The sequence below is a fragment of the Dipodomys merriami genome, unplaced genomic scaffold (assembly GCF_024711535.1).
Source record: "Dipodomys merriami isolate MVZ:Mamm:240054 unplaced genomic scaffold, mDipMer1.0.p SCAF_16, whole genome shotgun sequence".
NCBI lineage: Eukaryota > Metazoa > Chordata > Mammalia > Rodentia > Heteromyidae > Dipodomys > Dipodomys merriami.
Genome location: NW_027202937.1, coordinates 10226192 through 10246100, shown reverse-complemented (window position 1 = coordinate 10246100; position 19909 = coordinate 10226192). Strand labels below are relative to the sequence as shown.

The window sequence follows — 19909 nt, the reverse complement described above, 5'->3', positions numbered from 1 at the left end:
GTGTTTGTACCAGTCCTGGGCTTGAACTCAGGAACTCAGGGCCTGGGTACTATTCCTGAGTTTTTTAACTCAAGGCTAGCTTTCTGCCACTTGAGTCACAGCTCCACTTCCTATTTTTTGGTGGATATGGAGTCTTAATGGATTTCCTGCCCAGGCTGGCTTCAAACTATGATCTCAGCCTCCTGAGTAGCTAGAATTATAAGTATGAGCCACAGTGCCCAGCTGTGTGTGTGTGTGTGTGTGTGTGTGTGTGTGTGTGTGTGTGTGTGTGTGTGTGTGTGCGTATGTGCATGTATGCACGCATGCACGCCTGCACACATGCCAGCCTGCACACATGCCAGTCCTGGGGCTTGAACTCAGGGCCTAGGCACTGTCCCAAGCTTTTTTTTTGTTCAAGGATGTCACTCTACCACTTGGGTCCTAGCTCTCCTTTGACTTTTTGGTAGTTAATTGGAGATAAGAAGCTCATGAACTTTCCTGTCTGGGCTGACTTCAAACCATGATCCTCAGATCTCAGCCTCCTGATTAGCTGGGATTAAAGGTGTGAGCCACTGGCACCCAGCTTACTTCCAGCTTTTTGCTGGTTGATTGGAGGTAAAAGTCTTCAAGAAAAGAAAATAGTGCCTGTATTCTTCTGTCAAGTGCTTCCTGTTGTTTTTAGAATTCCTGGCTCTTGTTTCTCATGCTTCATTTTCCCCAGTCTATTCTGCCTCAGTTCTAGGTAGTGCTTTCAGGCCACTGTGGAGGAGAGTGGGAGTGGGGAGGCAGTTCTGGCTTCCTCTTGTCCTACACGCAAGGTGATTCATGCAAACACAGGCTCTGACTCTTTAGTGGTATGTAAATCCCTTCCCTGGGCCTCAGCCAGCCTTGAAAAATGTATAGGATCAAGCAAAGGAAGGGGCTGTTCATGTTTTGCTCATTCTTTCTTCAGCTTCCACTCTCTGTTATGCATGTCCAATGCTTATTCTTTTTTCCTTTCTCTTCCAGTTTCTTATTGCCTACAGGGCTCTTCAAGCTTTTCTTTTATTGATCAGTGGGGAGGTGCCTCTGCTCTTACAGGCGGTGTGAAGTCTCTGCATGTCTGCCTCTTTAGTCTCCCGTGCCAGCGTGGTCCCCAGTGGGAGCTGCTTCCCAGGGCTCTGGTGTCGTTATAGACTAGTAACTGCATTTCAAGTCTGTTGTGGGTGGTGGTAGAGTGGGATAAACGGACCCTACTCAAGAGAGGCCTGCCTAGCCCATTGCCACACTGCTGGGGCTTGACCAGTCCAAGCCCACCTAAAGACCCATTTCAGTTGGGAGTTTCTGGAACCATCTAGGCGATGCCACTGGGCTCTAGTTCTGTTTTCAGCCTTGCCTGAAAGTGTGGGATTAGACTCTAGCACTTCTAGCTGTCCAAATTAAAGTGCATGTTTTCTGGAACCAGCAAATACCCTCAGAGTGTGTCCCCCACCCCCACCCAGTATTGCAGATATAGAACACTCTACTGCTACTACTATACTACTACTCTACTCTACCCATCCCTTTTTGCGTTAGTGTTTTTCAGATAGTCTTGTATTTTTGCCCAGGCTGGCCTGGGACCATGAGTCTTCTACCTTTGCTTCCTGAGTAGATGTGCATAACCTTCCTGGTTTGATCTTTTTTTTTTTTTTGTCTGAGACTAGGACTCAAACTTGGTATCTAATACTTTTATTCTACCTGAGCCATGTCTCCAACCCCCTAGTTTGATTTTGAGACAAAATCTCACTAACTTTTTGCCCAGGCTGTGCTTCAAATAATTTCCTTCCTTCCTTCCTTCCTTCCTTCCTTCCTTCCTTCCTTCCTTCCTTCCTTCCTTCCTTCCTTCCTTCCCTTCCTTCCTTCCTTCCTTCCCTTCCTTCCTTCCTTCTTCCCTCCCTCCCTCCCTCCTTCCCTCTTTTTTTATTCTTTCAGTTGTGGAGCTTGAACTCAAGGCCTAGGAGCTGTTCCTGAGCTTCTTGCTCAAGGCCAGTGCTCTACCACTTGGAGTCATAGATCCACTTCTGGTTTTCTAGTGATTAATTGGACTTCCCTGTCTGGGCTTGCTTTGAACCATGGTCCTCAGATCTTAACCTCCTGAGTAGTTAGGATTACAGGTCTGAGCCACTAGTACCTGGCCTGTTCTTCCTATTTCTAACTCCTTAACTTGCTGAGATTACATACCATCATGCCAGGCCTTTGTTTTCTTTTCAGGTGTCTTCTCTGGCTGAATAATTCTTCACTTTCTTCAGTTCTTTTTATTAGTCTTAAAATTATACTTGTTTAAAAAATCTAGTCATTTTTGCGGTCATGTTAGATTACTCCAGAAGAGATCATTTCCTTGACTCTTGGTCCTATCAGGCCCAGAGCACACCTTGCTTGGAGATGGGCTCTGTGTGCTGCTTTAGAACTGCTGATCTGCATTGTTTCTTAGTGGGTCAAGGTTGAAGAGCTTGCCACCCTTCTTGTGGGACAACTGGGCCAATGGTTATCTCTGATCCTGTCACACTCTCTGGATTAGGTGTGGCCGAGGTAGCAGTGTACAGATCAAGTCACTGACAAGTGATGGTTAAGATCTGTTGAGGTCCTGCAGGCAGAGCTTGTATTTCTGTGTATCACTGTAGGCCCGGAGCTCCACCACATGTGTCTACCTGCCAGTCTGGGCCAAGCCATTCCCAGTCAGATACCACCAGGGCAGTCTGTGGAGCAGGCATCTAGCATCCCTGCCCACTAAGTGCCAGTTATGACTATTATTGGGACAATCAAGCTCTTACTTCTAAAACACTTCCTGTTGTGTCCCTCTTTCCTACTACTCTGTTGGAAGCCATGTTTTTCTAATGAGACAGCGAGAGCCTCATGGCTGTGGTTGGGAGGAGAGGCTGGGGATCTGGGGATGTCCTGCCTGGTGGAGCAGGACCCCATCTCTGTGCTGGCCTGAGCTGACCCTGGAATGACACATTCCCGCCAGCACACTGAGTGCCTGTTTCTAGACCAGACTCACACTGGGGGTGCAAAGAGGGCTAGGTGGGGAGCCTTGGTGGCTCCATCTGCTCATGGGTTGCCATTTTCCCTCCCTTCATGGAAGCTGTGTCTTCCCTGACCTTAGGCTTCCGACAGCACCTGGGGCCTCTGTCACCTGGTGGCAGGAGGAAAATTCAGTTTTACATTGGTCCTCAGGGGCCTGATGGTCAGCTCTGACCACAGAGGGGTCACAGCCTTGGAGGGAACATGAAAGGTTCCGAAGGAGAGGTTCTTGACTCTGTGACCTCTTAGGGCTCCTTCCAGTTTCCCAGCATGCTCCTCTTCTGTGTCATGTGCCACTGGAATGCTGCAGTTGCCCATTTCCAGCAGCAACAGCAGCAGCAGCAGCAGGATAGGGGGCTCAGGACCACCGAGGCCAGCTCCTTGGTCCAGCTGTGAACCAGCTGTGAATTCTGTGACCAGGAGCTCGCCACTCACAGCTCAGCTGTGTCACACTGACCCATGGCCTGTGCTAGCATTACACCATCCTCTCCTCCTGCCATTCTGTAGACTGGGCTTTTCCAACTTACGCTTCCCTTTGAGGAGTCAAAATATCAGCCACCTTCTGAGTTTGGGCTTGTGAAAAGGATAGCTATTTTGTTTCCTTGCCAAAATGAAAATTGCGATATTGAATATGTTTCTGGAATTTTGCCCTCACTCAGTCACCAACATGGGTGACTTAGTGTGGGAGAGTATCCAGAGACCAGAGCGAGGATGGATTCTACCTTCTCAGATAGGGCAGGGGACGAGGTCTGGCTAGGATGTGGGGGTCAGAAGGAAGGGACAAAGCTTCCCACGTGTCTGTGGTCAGTGAACCAAAGAATGATGCAGGTGTGAGGTGTTAGCTATAGAAGCTCACTAAAGCTATCACAGACAGGGCAGAGGGGAGGCCCCAGGGCCCAAAAGCTAGTGTGTTCTTCCTGCTACCATTAGGTGAGACCTACTGCTCTCATACCTGCTTCTTGGACTTTCCATTCCATTCATTGCAATTCCAGAGGCGCCATAATCAATGGGTTTCTTCCAGCCGCTTCCTCTCCAGCCCTAGTGGGCAGGAGAGGCGAGGCTGGGAGAGCAGGCTGCAGGCCCCGGGAGGGCCTGAGCCCTGGATGAGCCTCCTTCCTCCTCCGTCCACCCAGACTGCCTCTTCAAGGTGTGCCCCATGAACCGCTACTCAGCCCAGAAGCAGTACTGGAAGGCCAAGCAGACCAAGCAGGACAAGGAAAAGATTGCGGATGTGGTCCTGCTGCAGAAGCTGCAGGTGTGTGTGCGTGCACAGGTGTGCATTTGTCTATGGGTGCCAGGAACCTGGGGGCACCCCAGGGCAGTGTGGGGGGCGGGCAATGCAAGGGACTGGTGTGAATTGTTAGGAATGAGATCCTCAGATCTCAGCCTCCTGAGTAGCTGGGATTATAGGTGTGAGCCAACAACCTAGCTAGGACCTGTTCTTAAAGAGGTGCCCCGTATGCGAGGTAGATCAAATCCTCAAGGCCACCGGGGCCTGGTCCAGCAGTGGAGGTGACGGTCAGGGAGCAGTGGCTGGGTGTGGATGCAGATCTGGGCAGGAGGGTTTCACAGCAGTGGTAGAGAGTGGAGCAGGAAGTGGCACCAGCCATGTCCTGTCGGGGGCAGAGGCCTCGTGGAGGGGGTATAGGGTGAGTGCATGCGTGCACATGCCTGTGGGGGGGGGCGTCTCCCTGCAGGAGCAGCTTCTGAGCAAACCTTCCCCTCCCTCTGTGTGTGTGTGCAGCATGCGGCCCAGATGGAGCAGAAACAAAACGACACGGAGAACAAGAAGGTGCACGGGGATGTGGTGAAGTACGGCAGTGTGATCCAGGTGCGACTGGCCTACCGCTGGGTGCTCCCTGCCCGGGGGCTGGGCAGCTGTGGGGAGAGTGGCGCCAGCAGGCGCTGCTCTTGCTGTGTGTGGCCTCGTGGGTGTCTTTGGACCTCTTTTGTGACTGTGCTTCTGACGCTGTGTGTGGCCCATGCCATGCCCAAGGCGGTTTTTATAGCATGGTGGCTTAGAGCAAATCTGGAGCCTCACTGTCTGTTTTCAGATCTGCTGCTCCTTTAATGTTGTGGCCTTGGGCAAGTTACTTACCTTCCTTGAGCCTTGGTTTCCCCATTTGTAAAAGCAGGCTAGTGATAGTGTAGTCTCAGGATTATTGTAAGATTCCATGTGTTAATACTTGCCAGTGTGTGTGTGTGTGTGTGTGTGTGTGTGTGTGTGTGTGTGTGTGTGTGTGTGTTTGAATTGTGATCCTCAGATGTCAGCCTCTTAAGTAGCTAGGATCACACGTGTGAGCCACTAGTGCTTGGCCCAAGTTTTTATTTTTATTTATTTATTGTGATGCTGGGATTTGCACCTAGGGTCTTGTACAAGCTCAGCCACAGCTGTTCCCCCCATATCTCAGCATGCACAGCTTTAGAACAGCTGTTTTCCCATCATTACTTGGCTGCTAGCAGGGTGTGTTCACGTGTGTGTATGTGATTGTATATGTGGATCAGTGTATTTGTTTGTTGTGTGACAGTGTATCTGACACTGTATATGTGTTAAGGCTATGATGTGTCCCCCTCCTGAGTGGCTGGCCTCCTGGGCATGGTGGCCTCATGCTTGTCACACCTGTCCCCCAGCTTCTGCACATGAAGAGCAACAAGTACCTGACAGTGAACAAACGGCTGCCAGCCCTGCTGGAGAAAAATGCCATGCGGGTGACCCTGGATGCCACGGGCAACGAGGGCTCCTGGCTTTTCATCCAGCCCTTCTGGAAGCTGCGGAGCAATGGGGACAATGTGAGCACAGGGCTGAGGGGCGGGGGAGCATGAAGGTCACACTCCAGGGGACTTTCAGAGTGTTTTCAATGTGGATACTGGATGAGGTCATACCTCCCTCCTCCTCCTCCTCCTCCTCCTCCTCCTCCTCCTCTTCTTCCTCCTTCTTCTTCTTCTTCTTCCTCTTCCTCTTCCTCTTCCTCTTCTTCTTCTTCCTCCTCCTTTTTTTTTTTTTTTTTGTGTGCCTCTCCTGGAGCTTGAACTCAGGTCCTGGGTGCTGTCCTTGAGCTTTTTTTTGCTTAAGGCTAGTGCTTTACCCCTCCACTCGAGACACAGCTTTTTTTTTGGTTGCATACCCCTTTCTTTCTTTTTTTTTTTTTTGGTTCCGGTCATGGGGCCTGAATTCTGGGCCTGGGCGCTGTCCCTCAGCTCTTCAGCTCAAGGCTAGCGCTCTACCACTTGAGCCACAGCGCCACTTCCGGCTTTTTTTTCTTTTTGCTTATGTGGTGCTGAGGAATCGAACCCAGGGCCTCGAGCATGCAAGGCAAGCGCTCTACCACTGAGCCACCTTCCCAGCCCGCATACCCCTTTCTTAAAAGAAAGATTGAAATGTAGAGAGAGACCTGGCCGGCCATGGGATGTGCCCCTGTTCTTACTACCCTCACTCTGCTCTGCCTGTGCCCCAAAGGTGGTCGTGGGAGACAAGGTGATCCTGAATCCCGTCAATGCTGGACAGCCGCTGCATGCCAGCAATTATGAGCTCAGTGACAATGCGGGCTGCAAGGAGGTAAGTGGGCTGGGCGGGGCGGTTCTGCAGCCCTGGTGTGTGCACACCCCCTTCTCAGCATCATCTTTGCCTCTGGCCCCTGCTAGAGGCACACTGGTTGCTCTGGGTCTTGCTGCTCTCTGCCCTGTCTTCTGTTGCTCACCCCCACACTCCATCCCTGCTTGGCAGCCTCGGGAGCCCGGCTGGGTGTGGACCCTGGGTAGGAGCAGTGCCCTGCTCTGGTGCTCCCAGGGGGACTGGGCTGGGTCCTCCTCCTCTCCTTTCTTGGCCCTCAGCATGGCCACTCCTGGTCACTCACGTGCCTGTTTTCCCTTGCACAGGTCAATTCTGTGAACTGCAACACCAGCTGGAAGATCAACCTGTTCATGCAGTTCCGGGACCACCTGGAGGAGGTGTTGAAAGGGGTAAGATTGGGAGCCCCCATTGCCAAGCAGCTGCCCAGCCCTTCCTTGTGGGTCCTTCCTCTTCCTCCTGTCTCTTCCCACACCAGCCTCTACTGGTCCCTTCCCTCATAACATGTACCTAATGGACTGTCCTTCCCTGCCCTCTGGCTATAGCCAGTCCATCCCATCTCTCTCTGGGTGGCCTCAGTTTCTTCTCTTGCTGAGAATGTCCTATTTGCCACTAGGGACCTGTCTTTTGGCATGGTACCTACCTTCTGTGCCTGAGTTTGCCTATCCACAAAGGGTAGACAGCGATACACTACCCAGAAGCTTGGTACAGCATCAAATGAGAGACCTGGTAAAGGGCTCAACTAGCAACTGGCATGTGCGAAGAGTGTTGTATTACCTCATTAAACACAGCAAATATGAGCATCTCCTTTTATTTTTTTATTTTTTGGGTCCAGTCGTGGGGCCTGAACTCTGGGCCTGGGTGCTGTCCCTCAGCTTTTCAGCTCAAGGCTAGCGCTCTACCACTTGAGCCACAGCGCCACTTCTGGCTTTTTCTCTTTTTGCTTATGTGGTGCTAAGGAATCGAACCCAGGGCCTCAGGCATTCAAGGCAAACGCTCTATCACTGAGCCACCTTCCCAGCCCCTGAGCATCTTTTATCCAAGAGCCAGCTGAGATATTATGAATGTCTCCAAGGCCCATGCAATTCATAGAAGCAGAGCCAAGAACTTGGTCTCTGGTCTCTGGGTCCAGGGCCATGGAGGTGAACAGGCCTCAGCTCCAAACCTCTAGCTGCTCCAGGGAGTAAAGAAGTGGGCTTAACTCCAGGTAGCCAGGCAGGAAGGTCCAGGGAGACCCAGGAGCTGAGATCCCACTGCCTTTGTGGAGGTGACTGGAGTTGGGCCTTGAGAGGGACAGGTAGAAGAGGGAGGTGGAGAACTCTAGATTCAGGATCTAGGATGAAGGCTCTGGTAGTGCGTATAGCTGTGCCTGCCTAGTCTCTGGCTGCCTTCTCTTTAATCTCGGCCCTAGAAGGAACAAGAGGGACCCAGCTGCACCTGAGGGTTTGGGGTGGCCTGGGGGAATGCGCGCATGCTGAGCACTCCCCCTGCTACAGGGCGACGTGGTACGACTGTTCCACGCGGAGCAGGAGAAGTTCCTGACCTGTGATGAGTACAAGGGCAAGCTGCAGGTGTTCCTGCGCACCACGCTGCGCCAGTCTGCCACCTCGGCCACCAGCTCCAACGCCCTCTGGGAGGTGGAGGTCAGAGCCGGGCACCTGGACTCCCTCCGTCTCCCCCCAGGACCCTGGATGGGGCTGGGGCGGGACATTGGCCTCCAGCTCCACAGACCCCCATCATCCCAGAGAGCTCCAGATCACCTGTGGGAGGGGCTGGGCTCCCTTTCCTGCGTGCCTCATCCCTGCACGCCCCCAGGTTGTCCACCATGACCCCTGTCGAGGAGGAGCTGGCCACTGGAATGGCCTGTACCGCTTCAAGCATCTGGCCACAGGAAACTACCTGGCTGCCGAGGTGAGCGGGCAGGCAGAGGTGTTCCGCGGGCTCACTTGCACCTGTGCCTCTGTTGGTTAAACAATAGCAAATAAATGATTGCCATAAGCGGATGTGCACCTACTATGCACCAGGTGTTCCTAGGTGCTGGGGCTGAACAGGAAGCAGATGTCCCAGTGTAGCAATAAGGCTGTGTGCACTGGGGCTCTGGTGTGTGTGTGTGTGTGTGTGTGTATGCGCGTGCTAATGCATGGGCCTGTGGAGGGGGAGATGAAGGGCTCCCCTTGGAATGGCATGGAGTTTGGGGCTGAGGTGGGGGTGAGGGTTGCCTACTCAGATGTAGCCCTTCTGGGGCTGGCACATGTTGAGGTGGGCTCTGGTGGGTGCAGCTGCGTGTTCAGTAGCCCTTTCTCCCTCACCTTGTATCTTTGTCTAGGAAAACCCCAGCTACAAAGGCGATGCCTCAGATCCCAAGGCAGCAGGAATAGTGAGGCCCAGCGCTCCCAGGCCTGGGGGAGGGGTGGCCCTGGCTCTCCCTGGGGGCTGGGTGGGCACTGCGGCGGCCATGGAGTCTGGGAGGCGGGCTGGAGGGAGAAAGTCCTTCAGGTGGGTCCGGGGGACATAAGAAAGAGGAAGGGCCCCTAACTGACTTGGGGCCCCATCCCTAGGGCCGCACAGGCCGCAGGAACGCCGGTGAGAAGATCAAGTACCGCCTTGTGGCTGTGCCCCATGGCAACGACATTGCCTCTCTCTTCGAGCTGGACCCCACCACACTGCAGAAGACCGACTCCTTCGTGCCCCGGTGGGTGTGCGACCCGCCTGCAGGCTGGCCGAGGCGTCCTGTCTCAGAGCCTTTCTGAACCCCACACTCCTCTGTCCTGAGGTCCATTGACCTTTGGGCTTCTCGTACATCTGATTCCTTGTCATCTGATTGCTTGTCATCATCTGTCAGCAGCTGAGTGGCTTGCCGTGTGCCCAGCTCTGTGCTCTGCGCATGTGGCTGTGGTCCTGGCCTCGCTACAACATCACAATGCTTTTATGTGGTGCTTGGCAGCTGCCTGCCCCAGCTGGGCTGGGTGACCAGGCATGGTCCAGGGCCCAGGAGGCTGGGGAGGCACCCTGGCTGGCAAGGTCCTGCCAACTCTGAGACTAAACAAACTCGGTGTCAATCAGTCCAGGCCTAAGCATTTGTTAGCATCTGACTTCAGGAAGCTGCTTTGGTCTTCTCATCTGTAGAGAATCTGCAGTCCCCCCGTCACTCGGGCTGTTGAGCAAGTGAATAGTCACTATATGGGACGCCCTTCCTCCTAGTCCCTTATCTGAAACTACTGAGGTCAGCTACACGCTGAGATTCAGATTATTTTCATTTCACAATCAAACACAGGATTTCTGTGGCTTGCATGCATCTTGATATTAACTGGGCTACACTGCTTATCGTAGGCAGGGCTTGGTCACTCTGCCTGGGCCCCAGACTGCCCCCCCTCACCCTCCACCCCACTGCTGAGGTGTGTTGGGAGGTGGAAGGTGATGATGGTGGGGAAGGTTGACCAGAGATGGGTCAGGCTCTGGGGCTCACTCCCCACCTCCTCCCTCCCTGCAGGAACTCGTATGTGCGGCTGCGCCATCTGTGCACCAACACGTGGATCCAGAGCACCAATGTGCCCATCGATATCGAGGAGGAGCGGCCCATCCGCCTCATGGTGCGGCCCGTGGTGGGCCAGAGCCGGGCAGGGGAGGGGGCCTGTCCCCAGTGCCCTGCTCACTCTTGTCTTTGCAGCTGGGCACCTGCCCCACTAAGGAGGACAAGGAAGCCTTTGCCATTGTGTCAGTGCCCGTGTCTGAGATTCGTGATCTGGACTTTGCCAATGATGCCAGCTCTATGCTGGCCAGTGCAGTGGAGAAACTCAACGAGGGCTTCATCAGCCAGAATGACCGCAGGTGAGCCTCATCAGTCAGAATGACCGCAGGTGAGCTTCAGCGGGGACCACGGGAAGCTGCAGGGCCAGTCAGGGTGGGTTTTCTGAAGTTTCATTTTTAAAAATTTTTGCCAGCCATGGTGCTTGAACTCAAGGTCTGGGCATTGTCCATAAGCTCTTCTGCTCAAGGCTAATGATCTACTACTTTAAGTCACAGTGCCACTTCCAGTTTTCTGGTAGTCAATTCCTGTCCAGGCTGGCCATGGACTGTGATTCTCAGATCTCAGCCTCCTGAATAGCTAGGATGACAGGCGTGAGCCACCACTGCCTGGCTTCTGAAGGATTTTGACCTCTGGGCTCATGATCAAAGGAATTTCAAAGCAAAAACCAGGCACCTGAGATAAGGACTGGGGAAACAGAGGAAAGACACAGTCCCTGGGGAGCCCTGGTTGTGCTTAAGCCCCTAAAGTCCAGAATCTGCCTTATGGCTCACATCCTTCCAGAAGTAACCTTATGATGGAGCCACTGCTACCCCTGGGTGACCCATGAATGGGACTGAGGCTCTGGGGGCTAAGTTACTTACCCAGGGTCATATAGCTAGTAAGAGGCAGTCAGGATGAAAATGTAGATCACACAGGATACCCTGCCTGGTGCCCTGCACTTACCACTCCTGACTGGAGGTCTCTAAGATTCCTTGTCTTGGGAGCAGTTAGGAATCTGGGGAGTGGGATGCTTTGAGAGCAGCTTAGGGTACGGTCAAGCAGAGAAAGTGAGGGGTAATAAAGCTCTTGATGGTGGAGGCAGCAGAGCTAGAGCGACTTTATGAACACTTTGGGAAGGGCTGGTTATCAAAGGGGACCATGTACATGGAGCCCTGGGACAGCTGCCCGGGATTTAGCACATCAATCACACTTGTGATCCTTGGCCTCCTCTTGCCTAGGTTTGTTATCCAGTTGCTGGAAGACCTGGTGTTTTTTGTCAGCGATGTCCCCAACAATGGACAGAATGTCCTGGACATCATGGTCACCAAGCCCAACCGGGAGCGGCAGAAACTGATGAGGGAGCAGAACATCCTCAAACAGGTGCCTGTGAGGGGCTGGGCGAGGACACCTGCCGAACGCCAAGCTTGCCTGCTCCTGCCCACTGGGGGGCTTCTCATCTCCCGCTTTTACATCAGGAATAAGGGGCTGGAGCAGTTGCTCAGTGGCAGAGCCCTCGCTAGCATGCACAACAAGGCTTTGGGTTCCAACCCAGCACTAAAGAAAAACAAAAATTATCTGTGGGTCAGGACCAGTGCCAGGGGCCTCCCTGGGTCCCCTACAGGATTGTTGTATTTAATATCTTCCACCCCCAAGGAGAGACTTTTTATTATCCCTGCTGCCCTTTACTGGTGAGCAGACCAAAGTTCAGAGAGGCCGGGGTAGCTGGACCTCCACACAGTTGGGAAGTAGCAGGGTCAGGATTTGAACTCAGGAGATTAGATCCAGCATTCCCCCCCCCCCACCGCCCCAGGGCAAAGTGTAGAATAGGATCAATAATAGGCTGAGTGGCTTTTCTTCTGTTTTTTGGCCTCAGTGATTTTTTTTTTTTGGGTCCAGTCATGGGGCCTTAACTCTAAGCCTGGTCGCTGTCCCTCAGCTCTTCAACTCAAGGCTAGCGCTCTACCACTTGAGCCACAGCGCCTCTTCTGGCTTTTTTCTTTTTGCTTATGTGGTGCTGAGGAATCGAACCCAGGGCCTCAGGCATGCAAGGCAAGCACTCTACCACTGAGCCACCTTCCCAGCCCCTCTCAGTGACTTTTTTTGAGATAGGGTCTCTGTAGCCTAGATTCGCCTCAGACTAGACATCCTCCTAACTCAGCCTTCTGGAATGACAGGTGTGCACCACTGCACCTGGCATACTTTTTATTTTTTGCCAGTTCTGGGGTTTGCCTTGAGCTTGCTCAATTCTCTTGCTTAACTGGTGCTCTGCCACTTGAGTCATACCACCAACCTGGCTTTTTGCTGGTTATTTTGGACGTGACATCTCTTGCTTTGGTTGGCTTCAAACCTCTATCCTCTGGCCTCCCGAGTAGCTAGGATCATAGGCATGATCCACTGGCACCGGCTTATCTATGCTTTTATTCATTTATGTATTATGTATATATGTATGTATGTATGTATTCTTAAAGAAAAGTTGTTTTGAGAGAATTTTAAATATTAAAGAATTGGGATCTACAGGTTTATCTCAGTGGTATAATGCTTACCTAGAATGCTTGGGATTAATTTAATCTACACACACACACACACACACACACACACAAACATTTGTGCACACATGCATGTACAGAGAATGTATGGAAATCATAGCTCACTTAGCATGGTACCTCATCTCTTGCTGCTTTGCCAGTTTGTTAGCATCCTCTCTTCCATCTGAGTACTTCCCAACAAGTTGCTCTTCACCCAAACTCCTCACCGTGCCATCTAGTGAGAACTGTCTTGGCTGATCACAGTGCCATTGTCACACCTAAGAAAATCAGTCTACAGTGGGGTTCTGACCCACAGCTGGAGAGTTAGAGTGAACATGGGGGGTGATGGAGGGTGGACTGGGGTTGTGTCCTGGCTGAGAGTCAGCTTAGGGTTACTATCATGAGGGGTTTCTGGTCAGGTGAGGGGGCTCAGGGTTCCTGGAATGATCGTAGGGGTAGGCAGGATGGGCAGATCCCTTCTCACTCTGTGTTCTCCAGATCTTTGGCATTCTGAAGGCCCCGTTCCGAGACAAGGGGGGCGAGGGCCCGCTGGTGCGTCTGGAAGAGCTGTCGGATCAGAAGAATGCACCCTACCAGCACATGTTCCGCCTCTGCTACCGCGTGCTGCGCCACTCACAGGAGGACTACCGCAAGAACCAGGTGGGTGCCTGGCCGCCCTCCTGTCCATGCTGGCTCCCACCTTCCCAGGCTGGATACAGGCGGGTCCCTGAGGGGCTGGCCAGGTCAGTGCTCTGCTGTTACCGTCTTGAAGTTCTTTTCTTTCTTCTTTTTTTGGTTTTGGGTGGTACTGGTGTTGGAACCCACGGTTTGTGTTTGTCAAGCAGATGCTGTAGCCACTCCGTGGGCCACGCTTCCAGCCTTTTTGCTTTGGTTATTTCTTAGATGAGAGTCTAGATCTTTGCCTGCACCTGCCTGGACCACTGTCCTTCTGTTCATGCTTCCAACTATAGCTGGGATAACAAACTCTACCACTGCCTACTTTTTCTGTTAAGATGTACTCTGTGTGTGTGTGTGTGTGTGTGTGTGTGTGTGTGTGTGTGTGTGTGTGTGTGTGTGTGTGTGTGTGTGTGTGTGTGTGCGTGCGTGCGTGCCTGTGTGTGTGCATGTGCATGTGTGCACATGTGCATGCAAGTGTGTCGGTCCACAGCTTGCACTCAGAGCCTGGGCACTGTCCCTGAGATTTTTTTTTTCCTCTCAAGGCTAGCAGCGCTCCACTACTTGAGAGATGGCTCCACTTCTGCCTTTTTTGGTGGTTAATCAGACTTTCTGCCCTGACTGGCTTCAAACTGGTATCCTCAGATCTTAACCTCTTGAATAGCTAGGTTTATAGATGTGAGCCACTGGCCTCTGCCTGGTATAGTGAACTTTTATGCCCGATTTGGCCTAGAACTGCAATCCTACCCATCTCAGCCTTCCAAGTACCTAGAGATACAGATATGAGCCACTAGAGCCTGCCTTTGAAATAATTCTCTTCCTCCTCTTTCTCTTCTTCCTCCTCCTCGTTCTCCTCCTCATCCTTCTCTTCTTCCTCTTCCTCCCCCTCCTCTTCTTCTTCTCCTCCTCCCTTCTTCTTCTTCTACCTCCTCCCTCCTTCTCCATCCTTCTTCCTTTCTTCTTCCTTCTCTTTCTTCTTTTTTCTTTTGCCAGTCCTGGGGCTTGAACTCAGGGCCTGGGTACTAGCTAGCGCAAAGCTAGCATTCTACTATTTTAGTTACAGTGCCACTTCTGACTTTTTCTGTGTATATGGTACTGAGGAATAGAACCAAGGGCTTCATGCATAGTAGGCAAGTACTCTACCACTAAGCCACATTCCCAACCCCTGGCTTTGAAATTCTTTGGCTTTATTTTATTTTATTTTTTTATTTTGGGCTGGTCTTGGGGTTTGAACTCAGGACCTGGGATAGACTAGCTCTCTACCACTTGAGTCACAGCTCCACTTCTGGCTTAAAAAAAAAAGTAGTTTATTGGAGATAGGAGTTTTATGGACTTTCCTACCCGGGCTGGCTTTGAACTGTGATTCTTAGATCAGTTTCCTGAGTAGCTAGGATGACAGGCATAAGCCACTAGTGCCCTGCTTGAAATTCTTAGTCTTGGAGCAAACTTTCTTCTATTTTATTTTGCATTGGACCCCACACATGAGGTATCTGGTCTTTGCAGAAAGACAAGGCCCTGCTCATGAAGGTGGCACTGTGGAGGGAGATGGCCTATGAACTAATAGTTATGGACTGCCCTCCCACTTCTGTGTAGCTGGCTTTCTCTTCTGCACCTCCTCCTTCCTAGCATGGAGTCTCTGTCTTGGGGTCTGGAGCAGAGCTGGCCCCAGTGCTTTGTCCATGGCTCCTGTGACTCCCTCTGTCTGCCTCAGGAACACATTGCCAAGCAGTTTGGAATGATGCAGTCCCAGATTGGCTACGATATCCTGGCTGAAGACACCATCACCGCCCTGCTGCATAACAACCGAAAACTGCTGGAGAAGCACATCACCAAGACTGAGGTGGAGACCTTCGTCAGCCTCGTGCGGAAGAACCGGGAGCCCAGGTAGGCCTCCCTCTCTGCCTGGTAACTGCGCAGTGACCCCTTGTGCCTCCTCGCCCCTGGCGGGGGGGAGGGGGGAGGCTGCGCGGGCTGCTTGGTGGAATACTGCAGTTGTTCCGCACTGTTGACACATTCGTGCCTCCCCAGCTCCTCTCTGGGGTCTCCCAAATTTATCCCCATCGACAAATAAGAGAAGCCACTCCTGGGAGACCCCTCATCCCTCCACCAATGACAGAGTCAAATACCTCTCCGAACTAGCTGTTTAATATATTTTTTGTGTGAGCTGGTACTGGGGCTTGAACTCGGGGCATGGACATTGTCCCTTAGCTGTTATTGCCCAAGGCAGGTGCTCTACCCCTTGAGCTATTCCTCTATTTTTGGCTTTTTGGTGGTTAGTGATAACAAAAGTCTCACAGATTTTTCTGCCCAGGCTGGCTTTGAACCTTGATCCTTAGGTCTCAGCCTCCTGAGTAGCTAGGATTACAGGCAAAAGCTACTGGCACCTAGTTTCAGATGTTATATTTTGAATATACCCCAGCCTTGGCCTCCCTGTCTTCCCCCTTCCCCAAGATGTGCCCTCTCGCTGCGGTTGAACGTCTGTCCCACTCAGACGTGAGCCCTGGGGAGAGCAGGAACCCAGCAGCTCGCTGGTGCTCGGCGGGGAAGGAGGAAGTTCTCCATCCTGTAGCGCAGCCTCTGAGCCCCTCCTGGCCTGCGGTTCCACCTCAGGTTCCTGGACTACCTCTCTGACCTGTGTGTGTCCAACCACGTGGCCATTCCCGTCACCCAGGAGCTCATCTGCAAGTGTGTGCTGGACCCTAAGAACAGCGACATTCTCATCCAGACTGAGTAAGTCCACCCGGGGCCTGCCCCAGAGCCCTTCCTTTAGGCCCCCTCGACCCATTGTGGTTCAGACTGGAACTGTCACCTTAGTCCTCTGTAGATACAAGCCCAGTGCCTGCTGTGGGCAGCCCTGTGCCTAGCACCGAGCAGAGGGATGGGGCCCAGAGGCAAAACAGCCACAGGCTGTGCCTTGGAGAAGCTGAGGGCTGTGTTCCACATAGCGGCACATGGTTGCCTGCGTTGTACTCGGCCGGCTCACGTGTCTGGGGTTTTGCATGGGAGCCCAGCATGGCGGGGTGATTTGTGCTGTTGTCTGCAGGCTGCGGCCCCTGAAGGAGATGGCCCAATCCCACGAGTACCTGAGCATCGAATACTCCGAGGAGGAAGTGTGGCTCACCTGGACCGACAAGAATAACGAGCATCACGAGAAGAGCGTGAGGCAGCTGGCCCAGGAGGCGCGGGCTGGCAATGCCCACGACGAGAACGTGCTCAGCTACTACAGGTGCCCTGTCCCCCCCCAGCGGCCTTCGTGGAAGGGACTTGACTCCGGTGTGCAGTGGGTCCCCACGGCCCCAGGGGGCTCCTGCCTCTGCCCGAGGTGGTGCCCCGCTGTCACTTCCCTGCACAAAACTGTCCTCCCTCCAGGCACAGCATTAGGTGTCAAAAAACCTCACCTATCTCCAAAGATGTCTTCACGTACCAAATAGGCTGGGTGCTGGTGGCTCATACCTGTAATCCTAGCTACTCAGGAGGCTGAGATCTGAGGATTTCGTGGTTTAAAGCCAGCCCGGGCAGGAAAGTCCCTGTGGGACTCATTTCCAAGTGACCACTCAAAAACTGGAAGTGGAGCTGTGGCTCAAAGTGGTAGAGCACTAGTCCTGAGCAAAAGAGGTTAGGGACAGTGTCCAGGCCCTGAATTCAAGCTCCACAACTGCCCTTCCCCCACCTCCTCACCCCCCCCCCCCCCGGCGCAAAAAAAAAAAACCAAATGGTCCTTTTCACCTCACACTGTATACCAGGCACTCTTGTGAGTACCTCACTGGCTGCTCATTTATGCCTTACAAGAGCCCAGGAATGCTGGGTGCTGGGAGCACATGCCTAGCTACTTAGGAGGCTGAGATCGAGGATCACAGAAGCTAGCTCAGACAGAAAAATCCAATAACCACCAAAAATCTAGAAGTGAATGTGTGGCTTAAGCTATGTTCAAGCCCTGGCACTGGCAAGACACACACACACATACACACACACACACACACACACACACACACACAGAGAATACTAGGAATTAGGTCTTATTGCTCTCCTTGTAAAATTGAGAAGCGGAAGTACAGAGACGTGATAGAATTTGCCTGGAGTAACACAGCTTTCCTGCCTGCCTTCCCTCCCTCTCTCCCTTCCTTCCTTCCTTCCTTCCTTCCTTCTTTCCTTCTTCTCTCCCTTCCTTTTTTTTTTTTTTTTTGCACTAGTCCTGAGGCTTGAACTCAGGGCCTAGGTGCTGTCCCTAAGCTTTCTCAAGGCTGGTGCCCTACCACTTGAGCTACAGCTCCACTTCCAGCTTTTTGGTGGTTAATTGGAGATAAGAGTCTCACGGACTTCCTTGCCCAGGCTGGTTTTGAAGCTCAATCCTCAGCCTCTTGAGTAGCTAGGAACACAGGAGTGAGCCAGCTGGGATTTTCCTTTTTTAAACAGAAGGAAGAAATGCAAATACCCATCAAAGACCTGGGCTCTCCATCTTTAGATTGTGACTTTTCGGTTACTGTGGCTAGTGCATGGTTTCAGCCATGACCCTCTGCCATTTGTGGGGTCCTTCTAGCCCAGACCACGCCAGCAGAACCCCGGGTCCTCACTGGCCTCTCCTCTCCCCAGGTACCAGCTGAAGCTCTTCGCCCGCATGTGCCTGGACCGGCAGTACCTGGCCATCGATGAGATCTCCCAGCAGCTGGGCGTGGACCTCATCTTCCTGTGCATGGCTGACGAGATGCTGCCCTTTGACCTGCGCGCCTCCTTCTGCCACCTGATGTTGCACGTGCACGTGGACCGCGACCCCCAGGAGCTGGTCACGCCGGTCAAGTTTGCCCGGCTCTGGACTGAGATCCCCACTGCCATCACCATCAAGGAGTGAGAGGGAGGAAGGGAGGGCGCGTCGGGGGCAGAGCCGGGACGGAGGCCGGGGGGTGTGGGTCACCGGGGTCCTCCCTCATCCTGGCTCCTCCCCCCAGCTATGACTCCAATCTCAACACTTCCCGAGATGACAAGAAGAACAAGTTCGCCAGCACCATGGAGTTTGTGGAGGACTACCTGAGCAATGTGGTGGGCGAGGCTGTGCCCTTCGCCAATGAGGAGAAAAACAAGCTCACCTACGAGGTGGGCTGCGGTGGGGGGCACTGGGGTTGGGGGGGGTCTGTGGGACTCTGGATTGTCCCTAATGGGGTCTCAGTCTGAGCTTAGGGTAGGTTGTGGGATCCATGACCCCACTTTCTTCCATGCCTCCAGCCTTCACCTGGGGACACAGAAGGCTGGAACTCCCCCAGTTATACAATGCTTGGAAGAGGTCCACTCACCCCCATCAGCCAGGACCCCTCTCTCTCAAGGCCCCCTCTTCCCCCTCTCCCCCCACCCCCCCAGACCCTGTCCTCATTATTTCCCCTTCACCTTGATTTCTGGGTCCTGGCCCCGCCCCTAAGAAACCACACCCCCCCAGTGTTGGCCCAGCCCACCCTCACATCAGTCCTGCCCTTCCACAGGTGGTCAGCCTGGCTCACAATCTCATCTACTTCGGCTTCTACAGCTTTAGCGAGCTTCTGCGGCTCACACGCACACTGCTGGGTATCATCGACTGTGTGCAGGGGCCGCCGGCCATGCTGCAGGTCTTCGAGGACCCAGGCGGTGAGGCTTTGCTGCTGGCCAACCCACTGCCCTCTGGTTCCTTAGCCTTCTCCAAGCACCCAAAGTCCTCTGAGCATCCTGCTGGGTCCCCTGCCTCCTGGCTCTGCTGCAAGGTGGCATCTTGGGCCCCCAATCCCTTCAGCTGGGGATGGGCCAAAGGGTTCCCTGCCCAGCTGTTGTGAAGACCCCAGGGGCTGTTGGGCTGCATTGCTGTCTATCCGTGTTCGGTCTTGAGGGGAGACAGTCCAGCCATCATGGAACTATCCAGCCCTGCCATCAGGGAGTGTGTTCAAGCTTCCCGTGCTCAGGCATACCATAGATTCATCTGAACAAAGCAGGCCCCACCAGTCAGTCTTCAGTACTCCTGGGATAGTGTCCCTTCAGCCTCAGTTTCCTTCAGAGAACTCATTTATCTCCCTATGCCACTTCTCTTCTTGGCCAAAAAGCTGCCCTCCCCCAGGAAGCCTTTCTGGGTTAGTTGGGTTAGTTCTCCACCCTTCCTTAGCAAGGCTTTTCCCTGTAACTGTCAAGAGAGCCCACGTGCTGTCCCCAGTCCCCTGCTTGTCACTCTGGGGACCCCTGCTGTGTACCCCCTGAAAACCCTCTCTTTGCCCTCTGACCCACAGGGAAGAACGTGCGGAGGTCCATCCAGGGCGTGGGGCACATGATGTCCACCATGGTGCTGAGCCGCAAGCAGTCTGTCTTTGGTGCCCCCAGTCTGCCTGCGGGCACCGGTGCTGCTGAGCCACTGGACAGAAGCAAGTTCGAGGACAATGAAGACATTGTGGTGATGGAGACCAAGCTGAAGATCCTGGAGATCCTGCAGGTGGCTGGACAAGACCGTGGTGGGGGAGCCAGAAGGAGTGCGGGGAGGCTGGGCAGGGTGAATCTCTTCAGATGTGTTTAGCACTGGAGGGCTTCGTGAGGATCCGCATCTGGCTGGTGCGCCTCAGGGTGTGGATCTCAGACCCAGGCATCAGCTCACCTAGGACTTGGTAGAGATGT

General features: G+C 53.3%; 1 protein-coding gene across 2 annotated transcripts in view; it reads left to right on the top strand.

The window, feature by feature from the left end:
- Itpr3 (inositol 1,4,5-trisphosphate receptor type 3) overlaps positions 1 to 19909 on the top strand; it is a 63092-nt gene that overhangs the window by 20511 nt on the left and 22672 nt on the right. For both annotated transcript variants that reach the window (XM_070023961.1, XM_070023960.1), the window contains exons 3-22: positions 4152 to 4273; positions 4763 to 4849; positions 5650 to 5808; positions 6476 to 6574; positions 6895 to 6978; positions 8083 to 8229; positions 8402 to 8497; positions 8913 to 8963; positions 9145 to 9278; positions 10077 to 10176; positions 10254 to 10414; positions 11333 to 11474; positions 13118 to 13279; positions 15006 to 15178; positions 15905 to 16024; positions 16338 to 16520; positions 17885 to 18136; positions 18238 to 18382; positions 18763 to 18904; positions 19531 to 19730. In XM_070023961.1, the coding sequence (XP_069880062.1) occupies positions 4152 to 4273; positions 4763 to 4849; positions 5650 to 5808; positions 6476 to 6574; positions 6895 to 6978; positions 8083 to 8229; positions 8402 to 8497; positions 8913 to 8963; positions 9145 to 9278; positions 10077 to 10176; positions 10254 to 10414; positions 11333 to 11474; positions 13118 to 13279; positions 15006 to 15178; positions 15905 to 16024; positions 16338 to 16520; positions 17885 to 18136; positions 18238 to 18382; positions 18763 to 18904; positions 19531 to 19730 (2759 nt within the window). The remainder of the gene's footprint in view (positions 1 to 4151; positions 4274 to 4762; positions 4850 to 5649; positions 5809 to 6475; positions 6575 to 6894; positions 6979 to 8082; positions 8230 to 8401; positions 8498 to 8912; positions 8964 to 9144; positions 9279 to 10076; positions 10177 to 10253; positions 10415 to 11332; positions 11475 to 13117; positions 13280 to 15005; positions 15179 to 15904; positions 16025 to 16337; positions 16521 to 17884; positions 18137 to 18237; positions 18383 to 18762; positions 18905 to 19530; positions 19731 to 19909) is intronic.